This window comes from Hemiscyllium ocellatum, chromosome 37 (genome assembly GCF_020745735.1).
Source record: "Hemiscyllium ocellatum isolate sHemOce1 chromosome 37, sHemOce1.pat.X.cur, whole genome shotgun sequence".
NCBI classification, from domain to species: Eukaryota; Metazoa; Chordata; class Chondrichthyes; order Orectolobiformes; family Hemiscylliidae; genus Hemiscyllium; species Hemiscyllium ocellatum.
The window spans coordinates 5,030,113-5,048,137 of NC_083437.1; the positions used below are offsets into that span (position 1 = coordinate 5,030,113).

Consider the following 18,025-nt stretch of genomic DNA (forward strand, 5'->3'; position numbering starts at 1 on the left):
CTTGTATGCCATTTCTACCCAAGTAATCATCCAAATGCCCTCCTGAATGCCTCAAATCACTCACAAGTAAGTCGTCCAAGGCTTCTTAAAGATGTGAATTGGATGCCTCCTACAGTTGTAAGAACATAAAAGTGAAAGTCTGGCAATTGTACAAAGTCTGGAGTGGCTTAGCCACTGGTCCTGAAATAACTACTCAAACAACAATCCAGGAAATGTTTGGAATGTTACATTTGTGGTTCCAGAGGACACTGGAGGCAAATGTTGCCAAATGAACCTTTTTTTTGGTAGATTTTATTTAACTCATTGCAGAATTTGCTTTGGCCTTTGTTGAGCATGGATAGTCTTGAGCACATAACCTGGTATATCCCTTGTTGTGGACACAAGATGAATTTCTTTTCATGTATTTCAAATATCATAGGCATTGCACTACTGTAGCCTAATTTAACACAGCAAACAGAATAGCATTGTTTTCTTGCATAGTACTTGCTTCCGATGCTTTGCAGGAAATAAATACAGTTCAATGTTCATGGCAACTAGAAATTGAGGAAGCATGCTGTGAGGAAGGCATATGGTGTACTGGGCTTTATTGGCAGAGGAATTGAGTTCCGGAGTCCTGAGGTCATGTTGCAGTTGTATAAGACTCTGGTGAGGCCTCATCTGGAGTATTGTGTGCAGTTTTGGTCGCCATACTATAGGAAGGATGTGGAAGCTTTAGAACGAGTGCAGAGGAGGTTTACCAGGATGTTGCCTGGAATGGTAGGAAAATCTTATGAGGAAAGGCTGAGGCACTTGGGGCTGTTCTCATTGGAGAAGAGAAGGTTTAGGGGAGATCTGATAGAAGTGTATAAGATGATTAGGGGTTTAGATAGGGTAGATACTAAGAACCTTTTACCGCTAATGGAGTCAGGTGTTACTAGGGGACATAGCTTTAAATTAAGGGGTGGTAGGTATAGGACAGATGTTAGGGGTAGATTCTTCACACAGCGGGTTGTGAGTTCATGGAATGCCCTGCCCGTATCAGTGGTGAACTCTCCTTCTTTATGGTCATTTAAGCGGGCATTGGATAGGCATTTGGAAGTTATTGGGCTAGTATAGGTTAGGTAGGATTCGGTCGGCGCAACATCGAGGGCCGAAGGGCCTGTACTGCGCTGTATCCTTCTATGTTCTATGTTCTATGTTCATGCAATGTTTCAGGCAGCCCTGAGTTGAGGAAAAAGCCTAGGGAACTGGCTGAAATTCCAGAATGTTGGAGAAGTGATGATAGGAACGGGGTGTGACTTTCCCTTCACTGGAAGCAATGAGGAAGTTGGGCAGAAGTTGGACAAATGGCCCTGATTAGAAACCCACCTCCTCCCAGTCACCTTAACCACTCAGTGCTGAGTAAGAGAGCCCTGTGGCAACTAAAGCCCTGAAGTGATCAATTAAGAGGCTAAACTCATTCTCCCCAATTACTTACTTTATCTGGCCAGAGAAACAGGTGACTAGTTTCCCAACAGGAAGCCATGGTGACCTGACTGCCAAATTAGAGGGTGGGCTTCAATGGCCCCAATCTAGGGGGACTCAAATGGAGGGAAAGGCACCCACTTCCGCTTGCTTCTGACCCTTTCCTCCTTGCAAGTCCCAGACAATGAGAAGCAGAAAAAAAAAATTACATCTTGCCACTAGGATGGTGAATGGCTTGGAAGGAACCTGCAGCTGATGGTGTTCCCATATATCTGCTACCCTTGTCCTAGGTTCAAAGGTAGGAGGGTGCTATCAAAAGAATCTTGGTGAGTTGCTGCAGTGTGCCAGACAGCAAATTTCAATAATAGACAATAGACAATAGACAATAGGTGCAGGAGTAGGCCATTCAGCCCTTCAAGCCTGCACCACCATTCAATATGATCATGGCTGGTCATTCCTTATCAGTAATGCAAAGGGAGCTCAACAGCAGGAATTAAGGTAAAAGAAACCAACTCCTGCAGAGCAGGGGTTAAAAGAGAACGTGAAAATGGAAAATTTACTAGATAGCATAGAAGGTACAAACTGGGTTTCGTTAAAGGGGAGATTAGTATGGATTTTTGCAGATCAAACCAGGTGAATCTAGGTCCAAGGCCTTTCAACAAATGTTGAAAGACTGCAAACTATAGTGTGATGAAGCAACAAGGCCAAGAAAAATACAGACTGAATTAGGATTTAAGTGAGCATCCCATTTAGAGACAGTAACATAGGAGAAAAAATCAGTTGTGATAGCCCGAGGCTATACATGTCAGAACTCCATAGCCCCATGTTCTCAGCTCTTGCTTATCATGTGTTTTGTGCCTCTGCTGATTGTAGAATTACTGTGCTCAGTCCATTATGGGCTAAAGACGTGAGACATTTCAATGCTTCATGACCATTTCATTTCCAGGTAAACCAGTGATGATAGTTACTGACTATATGGAGAATGGATCGCTGGATTCATTTCTGAGGGTAAGCTTATTTCCACTTCAGACAGAATATTTATCAAACTTGGGTTTATGCTTCCTATTATATAATCCTAGTAAGTATTTTTCTCTTTTAAAAAGCTATTCATATTAGTTGTGATGAATATATGATTGGATAATTTCATTGGCAGTATATGATTTGGAGAAATTGGAAGGGAAGATTCAAAATGAGAAGAGAGTCAAATTTCCAATGCATTCAATTATTGTTTTATATGTCCCTTCTCTTTATAAAGATGTTGGCCTCTGCTGTGCTGCACGCTTAAATGCATACAAGCAATATTTCATAGGCTTAAATCATTTGTTCAAAATTAGATTTTACAACCACTGCCATTTATAATCCGATTGTGGATCAGGAGTTATGAACCAAGTTCAAAATGTGACTCGTCTTATTTGAAAACCAAATCCAGCTATTCCTAGTCACTGATTTAACCCTGAAAATGATAGCAAATAACATTATCTTTATGCTCACTCTCACACTAAAAGGAAAAGCTAAATCAAACTATTCTGCAAAAATGTTATATTCAGTGGTAATCAGAAAATGTTATTAAAATATGATTTATATATTTTGCTGTGCTTTCTGCCAACACTTCATAAATGCATACGAGCAGTTCACCCTGAAATTGTAACACTATTTTCATTCCAATCAAACAATTGCAAAATGAGCAAAATATTTTGTTTTGTGTACAATGGGCTGATAACTGCATTTTCCCCCATTTGTAAATGCAATGACTTGGGAGGAAAAAAACAAACAACGCAGCTAACAGACTCTACAACACTTTAGCAGTTGTTTGCTATGCTCCCTTTAAGAATAGATGTACACTTATTTACCACATTACATTTTTAAAAAACAAATTCAATACATTGAGCAGATCTGGGTCAAAACAGATGCTTTCCTGTTTCAATCGTTGGCAATGTATGATACTTTGCTGGGCATTCATAATTATTCTATCCACTGTCTATAAGGCACAAGTCAGGCATGTGATGGATTACTTCTAAAAATGTGCAGCTCCAACAACATTGAAGCTCAACACCACCTAACAAAAAGCTTGAGTCACACCCCATCCACCACCTTCAACATTCACACTCGATGGGAATACCAGGGGACAGTATTGTAATTTACAATAAATGATCCTTAAAGGGCAAAAGCAAAATACTGCAGGTTCTGGGGATCTGAAATAAAACCTGAAAATTGTTGGAGAAACACAGCAAGTCTGTTAGCATCTGTGGAGAGAGAAAAACAGAGTTAATGTATCAAGTCTTACTGGTTGGAAACCATTTCTCCATTTTATAATCTCTAAAGGGTATAGTTAAAAATCACACAACACCAGGTTATAGTCCAGCAGGTTTAATTGGAAGCACATTGATTGTCACCTGGTGAAGGAGCGTCGCTCCGAAAGCTAGTGTGCTTCTAATTAAACCTGTTGGTCTATAACCTGGTGTTGTGATTTTTAACTTTGTACACCCCAATCCAACACTGGCATCTCCAAATCATGTCTAATGGGCATGGTTGACTCAAATATGAGATTGATTTTTCAAGCATTTGTAACAAGGGCTCATCTAATCTGTTAATGATGCATCAAGGGTAAAGGATCACGCATTACCTCATTGCCACGTGCAGTTTCTCTGGTATCTTTAGCAAGGTTTGTGTTTGGAATGATAGCCCAGGCTTATTGCAGTTAAATGGAATTGTGTGGAAAAGTAGAATGCATTTCCAGGTGACAAATCCACAAAGCTTTTCTGCGTCCAGAATAAATTGTGGTAAGGAGAAGCAGTGTTGGGAAGAACTTTAACTGAAAACAACAGATCAGGTTTGGTTTGGATGGATCCAAATCTCCACCCAAACCTGCTTCATTCTGCCTTTTTCAATCCCACTGGACTACCCATCCTTTTTATTTCAAAAACATACTCCTACACATAAAAAAATCTTTACATACATACATAGTCACAAGAGCAATTCAATTCTGTATAGTCATTACATATGCAAAACAAACAAACCCAAGGCATTTCTTACTTATGTAAGACTTTATTTGCATATGGTTGAGGCACCATTCGGGTGCAATAATTGAACAGACCCCATTTAACTCTGGCAAGAAGTCCATAGATGATGGTACTTCCTCACTGCTCCTTGGCAACAGCTGCCCCATGCTTTAGTGCGTCCCTCAGCACATTGTCCTGGACCTAGGACTGTGCCAGTCTGCAACACTGTGTCAAGGTCAGCTCCTTGCCCTGGAGTTTCAGATGGATCAAAAAACATCGTGAGGTGATAGTTCTCCAGGTGCAGAGAATGTTTGTGTCAGTGTGCGACCGGGGAATAGACCATAGAGTGCAGAGTCTTGCATTAAGGAGCTGCTCAGGACTAACCTTGACAAGAAGCACTGCATTACTCTCCAGAGTTCTTTTGCAAAGGTGCTTTCTTGTACAGGATGTGTGACAATCTCTACCCTTCCTTCCCCCCCCACCCCCACCCCATCACTACTGCAGATGCTTCGAGGGCAGCACAGAGTCTGAGCGACGTGAAGGATCTCAGTGCCCTTCTCATCACCAGCTGAGCGACGTCTTGGTGTTTGTTGGAAAGTTCTGGTGATGAGACATTCTGCCAAATGACTTTGGCAGTCTTCTCAGGAAGTAAACTGATGGGATCCACATTCTTCCTTTTCCCACAGGGTCTTGAGGATGCTACGAGTAACCACTTCCTGATAGACTTGTGATCAAAGTTTTTTAGTTATTTTTCTTTTTAAATTTCTCCATGAAGGACAGGTGATATGGAATTGTCCATCTACTTGGATGGTCCGTGGCAATGAGGCCAGATCTTTGCAACACCAGGGCCAGGTAGAACCTCAGTATATAGTGATACTTGGTGTTTGTGTACCAAGGGTCTGCATCCAGCTTGATGCAGCTGTGCACAAAGGTGGCAACCGGAATGAGGACTGTATTGGATACAATCCTCCTCCCATCCCCTCCCCCCTCCCCCCCTCCACCACCAATCCAGAGTTTTGTATATGGTGTCTGGCCACAGTCCCTCTTAGATCTCAATGGTGTGAATTCTGGGAATGGCCGGACCTATGCCCCATGCCACAACAGAGACAATGCCTCACACCTGATGAAACCAAGTTTTTACCCACAATGGAGAGGGAGTGGTGCTCCGAAAAGTCCAGTTTCTCCCTCACTTTGGTGAAACACTCCTCCCAAGTTTTGCACACCATATTCCCAGAACCTTCAAGTAATTTGCCCTGAAGGTGAAGGGGATAAAGGATCAGTTGGTTCATTTCCGAAGAATATGGCCTTGCCCTTGCCTCGATTTACTTTGGCTCCTGAGACCAGTTCAAGCTAGTCACATATGCTCATGAGTCTGTGCATTGACAGTGGATCCAAGCAGAAAACAGCAATGTCATCCATGAACAAGGAGTCTTCAGACCTCCTTTGCCTGGAATAGTTACCCCTCTCATAGACTCTTTCCTCATAGACTCAGCAAATTATTTGGTGCAACACACAAACAAGATAGCGGGGAGGGGACAAACCTGTTTGACCCCAGATCGGATCGGGAAGCTTTCTGGTTCCCATCCATTGATTGAGACTGTTGGTATAGAGGTCCGATTTCATTTTAGGTGTGCAAAATTCTGTCAAAGGCCTTCTCTTGGTCCAGGCTGATGATTCAGGTATCCACTCCCCTATCCTGCATAGCAGTAATTATATCACTGAAGATCATGAGGCTCTGAAATAATCCTGCCTGGTACAGCACAGTTTGGTCACAGAGCAGGACAGGCCTGATCTGTTGCCAGTGATCTTAGACGTGATTTTGTAATCCATATTCAGCAATGAAATTGGTCACCAATTTCTGATTTCCTCCCTCTCCCCTTCCACTTGTAGATGAGGGTGATGATACCCTTTCCTCACGGATTCGCACATGGCATCAGCAGGAAGCATACCATCGTACATCTCCAGCAGGTCTTGGCCAATCAAGTGTCTCAGAGCTGAACACAACTCAGCCAATAAACTATCGCTTCAGGAAATTTTATTCATTCCTGAAGACTCGAGGGCCTTGGTCATCTCAACCCCCGCTTTGCTGCAAACTTATCTGATTGATTAGCCTTCACAGACCCATTCTCCTTCCTTCAAACCTTCCCTACTTTACTCAAAGTGACTTTAGTCAGAGACGAAATAGGAATTTGAATCTTCAGAACACAAATTACAAATCTTCAGGAGGATGACGATGCAGAGCTGAGTTACATTCTTCATAGTACATGAGCAGAGATCCCAGTTACCACACAGATTTTCTGAAAAAGACAATTTAATGAACATGCGTCAAAATGCTTGTTGCAAAATTCAATACCAGTGTTTTAACTAATAAGTTTTCAATGTAATCAATCCTTTACACCAAAAATATGTAAATTTTATTCCTAATTAATTTAAGACATTCATCAAAATTAATCATTTCTGTAAGTAAGGTTCAGAAAAGAGACAAATAATCTCAACAGTCCTGCCACGCCTTGTGACGTTGAAACAAATTCTGTTATGGGGCAAAACATTTAATGTTTGGCTGATGTTTCAGAAAGGAGAAGCTTATCATCATGCAGATGAGAACCATAGGATGGTTAGAGAAGGAAAGGTGGCCATCAGCTGTTGTGTCCATGAAGGGACAATACACCTATTGTTACTTCCCTTGTATTCTCTACAGCTCTAAGTGTTTCCTTTCCAATTTCTTTCTAAAAGCTTGAATTAACTCTTCCTCCACCATACTCTTGGGCAGTTCATTCCTGACCCTGACCACACTCCTGCCATAAAATTGATTTTCCTCGTATCAACATTGCTTTTTGTTCCCAATAATATTAAATGTCTGCTCACTAGTTCTTGATTGCTCCATGAATGGGAGCAGCTTTCTCCCTGTCTGTCCAGGCTTCTCATGATTGTGAGTATCTTTATCAGATCAAGTGCTTCATTTAATGTAACTTGATTACTCCCACATCATTCCACTTTGTTGGGAAAACCGGAATCTGGAAGGTGATTCATGGCTAAGCTAAAGAACCACATCAAAACCTGCTGTAGGACCAGTCGACACTTGATTTCCTGCTAGCCCTTCCTCACTTGAAGTTAAAATTCAGCTTTTCATGTCACGGATAATTTACCCAGCAACCCATGGTAAGTCCAAGCAGTGACCATGCTGACCATTCAAATTGAATCCTACATAGTAGGTGGGCTACACCTGTCACCCAGCAAGTGTTACACACACACCTTTTATAGCATCAAGGAGCAAATAATCCAAAAATGGCAGGGCAAAATGTACCTGCAGCAACTAATAAAAATAGCGCAACCCAAAGGAGGCACCCTCCGCTCTGTAAATACCTGATAAAATCATCTTGCCCAGTGTTTGACATGAAGGCACTTTTTGTATCTCTCTCCAGAAATGTTCTGAGTAAGTTCATATCTGAGTGGCTCTGACAGTTTGCTGTGCAATCTCCCTGAAGCTCTTACCACCTATAGTGATGGAATGACGAGATTGTTAATTTTTCACCACCTCCGTTTAGGCAGTAAACTGGGGAGTTGGGTCACATAAATGCTGGTTAAGCTAACTTGAGTTTTCCTTCATAGAGATTGTCTGTGCATTGATAGTGAGACTTTGTCCTGGTGTTTCCTTTCAGTGAGCTTGTGTTGTAAACTGAAGTTCTGAAACATAAGGACCCGCTTTGCAGAGATTTTATTCAAGATCAAACTTAAAGTCATTGCTTGGATTCATTTTTGAAGAGAAAAATTAAATTTCCTGTTTATGAAAAATGTCCTTGAGGCATTAGCTGACTGGAATCACTGGAAACTGATTTTTTTTTTAAAACTTCTATTGCTATAGAGACATGATGGTCAGTTCACCGTCATCCAACTTGTTGGAATGCTTCGTGGGATAGCGGCTGGAATGAAGTATTTGTCAGACTTGGGATACATACACAGGGACCTTGCAGCACGAAATATCCTGGTCAACAGTAACTTGGTGTGTAAAGTGTCAGACTTTGGTCTCTCTCGAATTTTAGAAGATGATCCAGATGCAGCTTACACCACAACGGTAAATTTTAGAATTTTAATTTATGTTTTGCTTTCTTGTTGATGTTCTAACATAGACAGTGTTGTTGATGTTAGAGAGGTCTAAAGTGATTATTGAAATGCAAGCTCTTTTCAAATCAGAATTTGCATCTACACCATGTCATACATTCAGGTCAAAGTGCAAAACCACCATCAATTTGTCAACATCCAGCAGAAAGGTTTGTTTCCATATCTGGTCTCTTAATGAAAGGTGGCTAGTGACTTGGAGGAGGCAGTGGCATCCTGATAATGTTCTGGGCAGCAAACACAGAAAATGCTGGAGAAAGTCCGCAGGTCTATTAGCATCATCGAAGACAGAAACAGACAACATTTTGAGTCTGTCTCCAAAGAAGATTACACCAGAAACTTCCTGGCTCATATATGCCATAGAGGTTTTAGCTCTCATCTAAGATGATGGGCAGGGCTGTGGTTTAGTGTCTTACTCGAGAGATGGCAACACTGACAGGGAGCATTACCATACTAGTGCATTGGGGATGTCAGCCTAGATTGGATAGTCAAGTTGCTGAAATTGGACTTCAATCCGTAGCTGTCTGACACAGGTTAGTATGTCACCCGTGGCCAATGGCTGACACCAAGCTATTGATAAGTTAAACTAATATTTCAATTTCACTTCAAAGGTCTTTTATTTTTAAAAGATCATTTTGCATTGCAGTCAAGGACTGCACTGAGGTCAGGCTACGAACAATCATTCTGTAATATAATAAAACTCCAGGTACAGAGCAATAGGTGCAAAGTGCAGTGTGGAATAATGTACGAATCATTAGATTAGATCTTTAAGTTATCAAGATTCATCGTCAAAGCTTTGAGTTTCTTAATTGTGCAGATGAGCTCAGTCTAATTTCAGTTCATTACTGAAGGAACGCTGAATTGTCAGAGAATTTGGCTTGTGGATTTATTACTAAACTGACAGGAAAGGTTACCCCATTGTCTGTTATTTTGGGTTGCCTTGTGATGTTTTGTGGCACACAGAATAGGGCCAGGTTTTACCTGTTGGGTTCACAATTTGTTCCCATTTATGATGTCATTCAAAACCATTTCTCCATGTCCTATTTTTAACCAAATCCACATCACTATAACCTGTGGTGACAGACATGGAACAGTCCCTCTTACGGAGTTACACCGGCACAATCCCCCACCTTTTCCTCCGCAACATTGATTGTATCTGCATCACCTTGTGCTCATTAACTTCACCAACACCTTCCACCCTGACCCCAATTTCACATGTACATCTCTGACAACTCCATCCCTCCTGTTCCTGGACCTTTCCATCTCTGTCTCCAGTGACCAACTCAACAGAGTCATCGATTTTAAAGCCACTGATTTGCCACAGCTACCCTGGCTACACCTCTTCACACCAACAACCCTCACACCAACAACCCTCCCACCAACCACCACCGCACCCCCCCCCACCCCTCCACCCCACCACCCCACCTTCCCACACACCTCGAGCAAAAACGTGATCCCTTACTCCCAATTTCTCTGAAGTGTCTGCTCCCAGGAGGATCAATTCCACTCCTGGACATGGCAGATGTCTGCCTATTTCAAGGACTGAACAGACAAAAAACTAGCCATTTGGATATTTCCAACGTGATCAACAATGCTCTCCATCACATACCCTCCACCGCCTGCACCTCTGCCAGTGAACCCCACCCCCCAACCACAACAAGGATAGAATCCCTGAATCCTCATCTACCACCCCACAATTCTCCGAATACAGCACATTGTCCTCTGCCATTTTTGCCACCTGCAGCCATAGCATCATAGAGATATACAGCATGGAAACAGACCCTTCATTTCAACCCATCCATGCCGACTAGGTATTCCAACCTAATCTAGTCCCACGTGCCAGCACGCGGCCCATATCCCTCCAAACCCTTCCTATTCATATACCCATACAGATGCCTTTTAAATGTTGCAATTGTACCAGCCTGCACCACTTCCTCTGGCATTCATTCCATACACATACCACCCTCTGCATCGAACAGTTGCCCCTTAGGTCTCAGTTCAAACCAACTAACTTCCCTGGATGTATTTCCAAGAATATCCTCCCTCAGAACAGCTGTAATCATATCCCTTATCAAAAATGCCACTCCCCCTCCTCTCTTGCCTCCCTTTCTATCCTTCCTGGAACATTAAACTGCCAGCTCTCTCCATCTCTGAGCCACATTTCTGTAATTGCTATGATATCCCAGTCCCATGTTTCTAACCATGCCCTGAGTTCATCTGCCTTTCCCGTTAGGCCTCTTGCATTGAAATAAATGCAGTTTCATTTATCAGTCCTATCTAGTGCTCTGCTTTGTGCCTGCCTGCTCTGACTGTTTGACTTAATTGTTTTTTCAACTGTACCAATCTCAGGTTAATCTCATTCCTCAGCTTGAGTAAATCTCCCTGCCAGTATATTAATCCTCTTCCAATATAGATGCAACCTATTCTTCTTGTTTGGGTCACTTCGACCCCAGAAGAGATTCCAATGATCCAAAAATGTGAATTCCCATACACCAGCTCCTCAGCCATGCATTCATCTGCTCTATCCTCCTATTTCTGCCCTCACTAGCTCAACACTAGGAGTAATCCAGATATTACTACTCTCGAGGATCTCCTTTTTAAATTTCTGCCTAACTTTCTATGTTCTCCCTTCAGAATTTCATCCTTTTCCTTTCCTATGTCACTGGCTCCAATGTGTACAATGACCTCCTGCTTGAGAGCATTCTGCACCCTCTCTGAGAGATCCTCGATCCTGGCACCAGGGAGGCAACACACCATTCCGACTTTTCACTGCTCGCCACAGAAATGTCTGTCTGTACCTCAGACTGAGAGAGTCCCCTAACACAATTGATCTCTTGGAACCGCCATACCCTTATTGCACTAGAGCCAGTCTCGATACCAGGAACTTGGCTGTTCGTGCTTCATTCCCCTATGAATCCATCACTCCCTATATTTTCCAAACAAGCATACTTGTTTGAAATGGGGATAGCCACAGAGGATGCCTGCACTACCTGCCTATCTCTCTTACCTATCCTGGAGCTAACCCATCTATGACTGTATCTGCAAGTTTTCTCCCTTCCTTTAACTGCCATCCATCACATCCTCTTGTAGGTTCCTCCTTGCCTCTAACTGTCTCTCCAACTGGTCCATTCAATCTGATAGGATTCACAACCAACAGCATTTATTGCAGATATAATCCTCAGTATGTAAACTCTCCCTGAACTCCCACATCTGACAAGAATGTATCCCTCTACTAAGGGCCATTTTTGCTTCTTTCTGTCAACAGACCCAGAAAATAGTGTTGTCTAATTCCTCTACAGGCTAACTTAATATTTACAACTTAAAAATATAAGTTTAATCAAGAGGCATATCTCAAATAAAACATAAAATTAAGAAACAACACTCCCTACTCACTACTGCAGACTTACTGTAAGGCCACATTTAAAAATATTCACTTATCTGTTTCTGTGCTGTGACCTCTCCCAAGCAAGTTCCTCCAGTCAGACCCAACCACCAAAAAAAAATTTCCCTCCCCACCCTATCTGCCTTCCAGAGACCGTTCCCTCTGAGACTCCCTCATTAAGTTAACACCCCCCCCACCAACCCACCCACCACACCCAGTATCTTTCTCTTCCACCCAACGAGGTGCAAACCTGCACCCACACCTGCCCCTTCACTTCCGTCCAAGGCCCCAAAGGATCATTTCAAATCTGGCAGAGATTTTCTGCACATCCACCTGTCTCATCTACTACATCCATTACTCTTGATGTGATCTCCTCTACCAGAGTGGATCAGGTAACATCTCTGGTCTGCTCACACCAAATAACCCTGTCACCCTGTGGCCAATCACTTCAACTCTCCCACGGACACGCAATTCCTGGGCCTGCTCTACCAAGTCAAAGCCACTGGCCAACTAGAGGAAGAACGCCTCCTCTTCCGTTTTGGGACCCTACAACCACACGCCATCAACATTGACTTCACCAATTTCCAAATCTACCCTCACTCCACCTCATCACAAATCCAACCCTCCAACTCTACACTGCTATCTTGACCTGTCCCACCTGTCCATTCTCCTTCCCACCAATCTGCTCCACCCACTCCACTAACCTATAACAATTACCTCCCACCTGCATCCAACTATCACTTTCCCACCTACTTTCCTCCCAACCCCACCCCTATTTATCTCTCGGCTCCCTGTGCCCTCCATATTCCTGATGAATGTCTTATGTTCAAAACATCGACTCTTCTCCTCAAATGCTGCCTGACTGGTGGGGCTTTTCCAGCACCACACTTTTTGACTCTGACTCTCCAGTATCTGCAGTCCTCACTTTCTCCTAACATGCTCTCTGACCTTTGTGAGCTCTAAGTAGGACTTAAAGTTCTAAAATACTTTTTTAAAAAATCCTTCTCTGTTTGCCTGCAGTTGCCTTTCATATCTCTTGGCACTTTACCTGGAGACTTTTTGATGAATGCTGTTATTACACACTCTCTCCTGTTCCTTGTTGCTGTTGTCTTTTGATCTGTTTGCATGTACTCACTGTTATGCCAATCTCTTACGATTTGTTACGATTTCAGCTCTTGTTATCCTCTGTTACAACAGCACAGGATGGATCCCAGAATGAAATCCGGCTTGATAGATCATATTTATTTGCATTTAATTTGTTAATATGATACTTAAGCAATGGAAATATATTCACATGAGGCTTCAGATTTTCCAACTACTGCAGTTTATTAGACAAACTAAGTAATAAAAATAATCAACAATCTCTAAGTTTATATGACAGAGTGCTGTCTAAATACATAGTTAAACATAGCTTCAAGCTGTTTCCCATGACAGAGGTTCAAGCCCAGAGAAATTAAACCCTGATCTCAATCCCTTGTTTGCATTCTATTAAACTGACTCCTGACAGTTTTCACACAATTTGAGTCTTTGCCAAATCTGTTGACATGAACTTTTCAGAGAGCCTAAATTTCCTCAGAGCTAATAACCTACAGACTTCTAACACAACTCTTGTAGCTTAAAAGTTGTTCAAATTCAAGCTATCTACTGAATTGAACTTCACTGGAATTTTCATTCAGGGACAAACTAAACTGGCTTCTGAATTCAACCCACATGTATTTGGAACTGAATTTAAAAACTAACCTTGGTCATCAAAAATTCTTTTAAATTAAAGTTCATGGTGTTAATGTTTACTTGTCACAATCTAACAGTATTACCATTATTCCATGAACACAATGCTCAGTTATGTCCTCTCTGTGAAAAACATTGTATTTAAATCACTGATCCACAAGAACACTCTACATAGAAGTAGCCTGTATCTGTTTTGAAATCCAATTTCTAGAATGGTATTAATTAACACAAATTATTTAATTTTTATCCTACTCTCCCTCCCTTCCCCCAAAGAATGATCCTCAATACCCTGGTACATCTTATCACATTAGGTGCGCACCCAACATCTACTTGACCAGGAATGTTTGCAACTCCCATAATTTCTGCTTCTTGTCCAGTTTGATGTACCCTCTTTTTCTCTGAAGATGATCAGTCTGATTTAGATTAGATTCCCTACAGTGTAAAAACAGGCCCTTCAGCCCAAACCGACCCTCTAAACGGTAACCCACCCAGACCCATATCCCTCTGACTAATGCACCTAACACTAAGGGCAATTTAGCATGGCCAATACACCTGACCTGCACATCTTTGGACTGTGGGAGGAAACCAGAGCACCCAGAGGAAACCCACGCAGACACGGGGAGAATGTGCAAACTCCACTCAGTCATCGGAGGCTGGAATTGAACCTTGGACCCTGGTACCTGTGAGGTAGCAGTGCTAACCAATGAGCCACCGTACCACCCAAAAAGAAGATTGTGCATTGCAGATTTACTGTAAGTGTTCAAATTTGCCCCATGAAGGCATTGGATATCCTCTGCTGGATAATCTTGTCACCCATGCTTACCACAACAACATCAGCACTTCAAAATACAGCTCAATGTGTCTGGGAAAGTACTGACTTGGTGCTCTTGCTGCTTTCAATGAAGACTTGAAGTGATCCTGTGGACCTGCATTTTCCACATCTTCTATGTCAGTGCTCACATTGGACCTTCAGCCACAATTAAGGGTCTCTGAAAGAGCAGGGACTACTGTAATGGTGCAGACATGCCGCCACTTTGGGTAAGCCATCGAGCCACTATCTTCAGTGAATCCTCTTGCTTGTTGGTTGCTAAACCTTGCCTCGTGGCTCTTCAGATTATTCTGAAAGAGCATCATTTTCTGGACTGATGTCACCAGCGTTATCATTCTGTTTCTTTGTGTTCACATGTGGGTCCTTCGAATGTTGTTTCTAGCTCAGACGAGAGTTCTTACAGCTGCTAAACACTGTTTATTTAGGCTACACAGCAGCGTGCTCAGAGCTGTGCAATTTCCAATTCCTTAGCAGGACGTTGTAGCATTCAAACCAAAATGGATGAATTGAGAGCGCAAATAGAAATTAATAGGTATAATCTGGTAGTCTTTAACAGACGTGATACAGGATGACATGGATTAGGAATTCCATTTTGAAGGGATTGGGACATTTAGGAAACTAGCAAAATATGAAAGTTTGTGATGAAATTAGCACAACAGAAAGTGATGACCTAAGTTCATGGAACAAAGATGCAGATAATACTTAGTAGAATTGATGAATGATAAAAATAAAAAAAATCACTTGTGGGAGACTGGTGAGCAGGTTGTGTAGTAATAACCACACTGTTGAGTTCGACGTAACGTAAAAATAATGACAGCTTTTTAGAAAGCTGCAGTGATACATGTGGAAGAATTCTATCGACATATGGATCACAAATTGATTGCATGTTATAAATATTATTGCAGAAAATAAAAGCTGAGTGCAGGAGTAGCATATTGACTTGGCTCACAGGAGGCAGACAGTCAGTGTGAGTGAATCTTTTTCAGCTGGCAGTATGTGATAAATAAAAACCGAAAGAGCAGGAGATCATTCAGAAATGAAAACCGAAATTGCTGGAAAATCAAAATTTTTTGGAGGGGCTCAGTGACCCTTCCTCAGAACTGACCGTAGCAGGAATTGTCTGTTTATATTGCAAAAGATAGGGTCAGGGGAGGAGTTAAGAGGTAGATAATAGGTGGGGATAGAGCCCAACAAGAGAGAAGACAATTGGAAAGATAAAGGAGGGGTAGAATGGTGAATGGCTGCCAATAGAGATTGTTAGTGACTAACAATAAGTAATGTGTAATTGCAGACTGTGATAACAAGACCTGGTCCCTTTCCAGGTTGATGATGCCCTCCAGCGCATCTCCTCCACTTCACATACCACTGCCCTTGAACCCTACCCCTCCCAACACAACAAAGACAGAATCCCCCCCTACCCCGGTCCTCACCTTCCACCCCACCAACCTCCGAATACAACGCATCATCCTCCACCACTTCTGCCACCTTCAAAACTCACCCCACCACCAGAGATTTATTTCCCTCCCCACCCCTATCAGCGTTCCAAAAAGACCATTCCCTTGTCAGATCCACTCACCCCCCATTGGCCCACACCCCACTCCTGGCACCTTTCCCTGTCACCACAGGAAGTGCAAAATCTGCACCCACACCACTCCCCTCACCTCCGTCCAAGGCCCCAAGGGATCCTTCCACGTCTGTCAGAAATTTACCTGTACCTCTACCAATATTATCTACTGCATCTGTTGCACCTGATATGGTGTTCTCTACATTGAGGAGACAAGACACCTTCTTGCGGATCATTTCACAGAACATCACTGGGACACCCACACCCACCAACTGCTCCCATCCCATGGCTGAACTCTTCAACTCCTCCTCCCACTCTGTCAAGGACATGCAGATTCTGAGCCTCCTCCACCACCAAACAGTTACCACCTGACATCTGGAGGAGGAACGCCTCCTATTCCGCACTGGGTCCCTGTAATCACATGGGATAAATGTGGATCTTAACAGCTTCTTCTTTTCCCCTTCCCCCACATTATCCCAGTCCCAAGCCTCCAACCTGGCACAGCACTCCAGACCTGTCCATCACTCCCCCCTCTGACCTATCACCTTCTCCTTCACCTTAATCCAAATATTACATTCCCAACTACCTCCCCTCCCCAACCACACCCTCCCTCCCTATTTTTCCCTTAGCCCCGACCCACTAGCTTCATTCCTGATTACGGGCTTAGGCTCGAAACGTCAATTTTCTGCTCCTCGGATATTTCCTGACCTGCTGTGCTTTTCCAGCACTACACACTCAACTCTGATCTCCAGCAGCTGCAGTCCTCACTATCTCCTACACTAGTAGGGAGGTTGTATTTCAGTTGTATGGAACAACAGTGGGACTGCACATGGAGTACTGTGTACAGTATTGGTCACCTTGTTTGAGGAAGGAATGTTTTGCAGGCAGTGCAGAGAAGGTTTGCTCATCTCATGCCTGAAATGAGTGGGTTGACTAGTGAAGAAGAGTTGAACAAGTTAGATTATATCCAATAGAGTTTTGAAAAGTAGGAAGTGACTTTATTAAAACATATTAGACATGTTTAGAACATATAGGACATAAAACACATGTAGAAAACAGGAGCAGGAGTATGCCATTGGGGCTTCAAGCCTGCCCAACCGTTCAATAGGATCATGGCTGATTATCCAGCAGTGTGTCCTGTTTTCTCCTCATACAACTCTTAGGATTAAAGAAATCAAATAGCATCTAACTCCTCCATGAAAACATCGTGTTTTGGCTCAATCACTACTTGTGGGAGTGAATTCCATCGGCTCACCATTCATTAAGTGAAGAAAGTTTCCCTCAGTTCAGCCCTTAATGGCCCACACCTCCCCACCCCTCCCCCAATCCTTGGACTGTGTAAGCTGTTCTGGACTTTCTGGTCATCAGGAAGACCTTCCTTGCGTTTACTCTGTCCAGTCCTGTTAGAATTTTATAGGTTTCTAAAGATTCTCTCTTCATTCCTCAAAACTCCAGTGAATAAAGCCCTCACCATTCCGGTCTCTCTTCATACGTCATTACTATCATCCCAGGTATCAGTTTGTTAAACTGTTGTTGTAATCCCTCCGTAACCAGGTCATCCTTCCTCAGATGAATGAGACCAAAACTATACACAATATGTCTCACTGAGGCCCTGTTGTTGTAGGTTCCCATAATCTTTCCAGACCATAGTGCTGCTCTGTCATTAGGGAGAGACAATTGGTGGTGATTTAACCTGAGGGCCACCACACCTCCAGTGAGGCGAGAAGTTGAGAAGGCAAGTCTTTCATGGTAACCTCAGTCAGTGTGGGGCTTAAACCTATGCTGTTGGCCTCACACTGCTTCACCGACCAACCATCCCGCAAACTGAGCTAAACTGTCACCCCTTCCCCCCAGGCCCTGTACAATTGCAGCAAGATATATATTCGAATCCTCTCATTATGAAAACCAACAAACCATTAACCGCCTTCACTGCCTGAGAAGTGAAATTTTGAGAGGTCTGGACA

The 18,025-nt window shown here is 42.9% G+C and overlaps 1 protein-coding gene across 1 annotated transcript in view; it reads left to right on the plus strand.

Annotated features, from left to right (window-relative positions):
- Positions 1-18,025, plus strand: part of epha8 (eph receptor A8) — a 548,357-nt gene that overhangs the window by 437,064 nt on the left and 93,268 nt on the right. The window contains exons 12-13 of the mRNA XM_060852189.1: positions 2,390-2,451; positions 8,305-8,514. Of these exons, the coding sequence (XP_060708172.1) occupies positions 2,390-2,451; positions 8,305-8,514 (272 nt within the window). The remainder of the gene's footprint in view (positions 1-2,389; positions 2,452-8,304; positions 8,515-18,025) is intronic.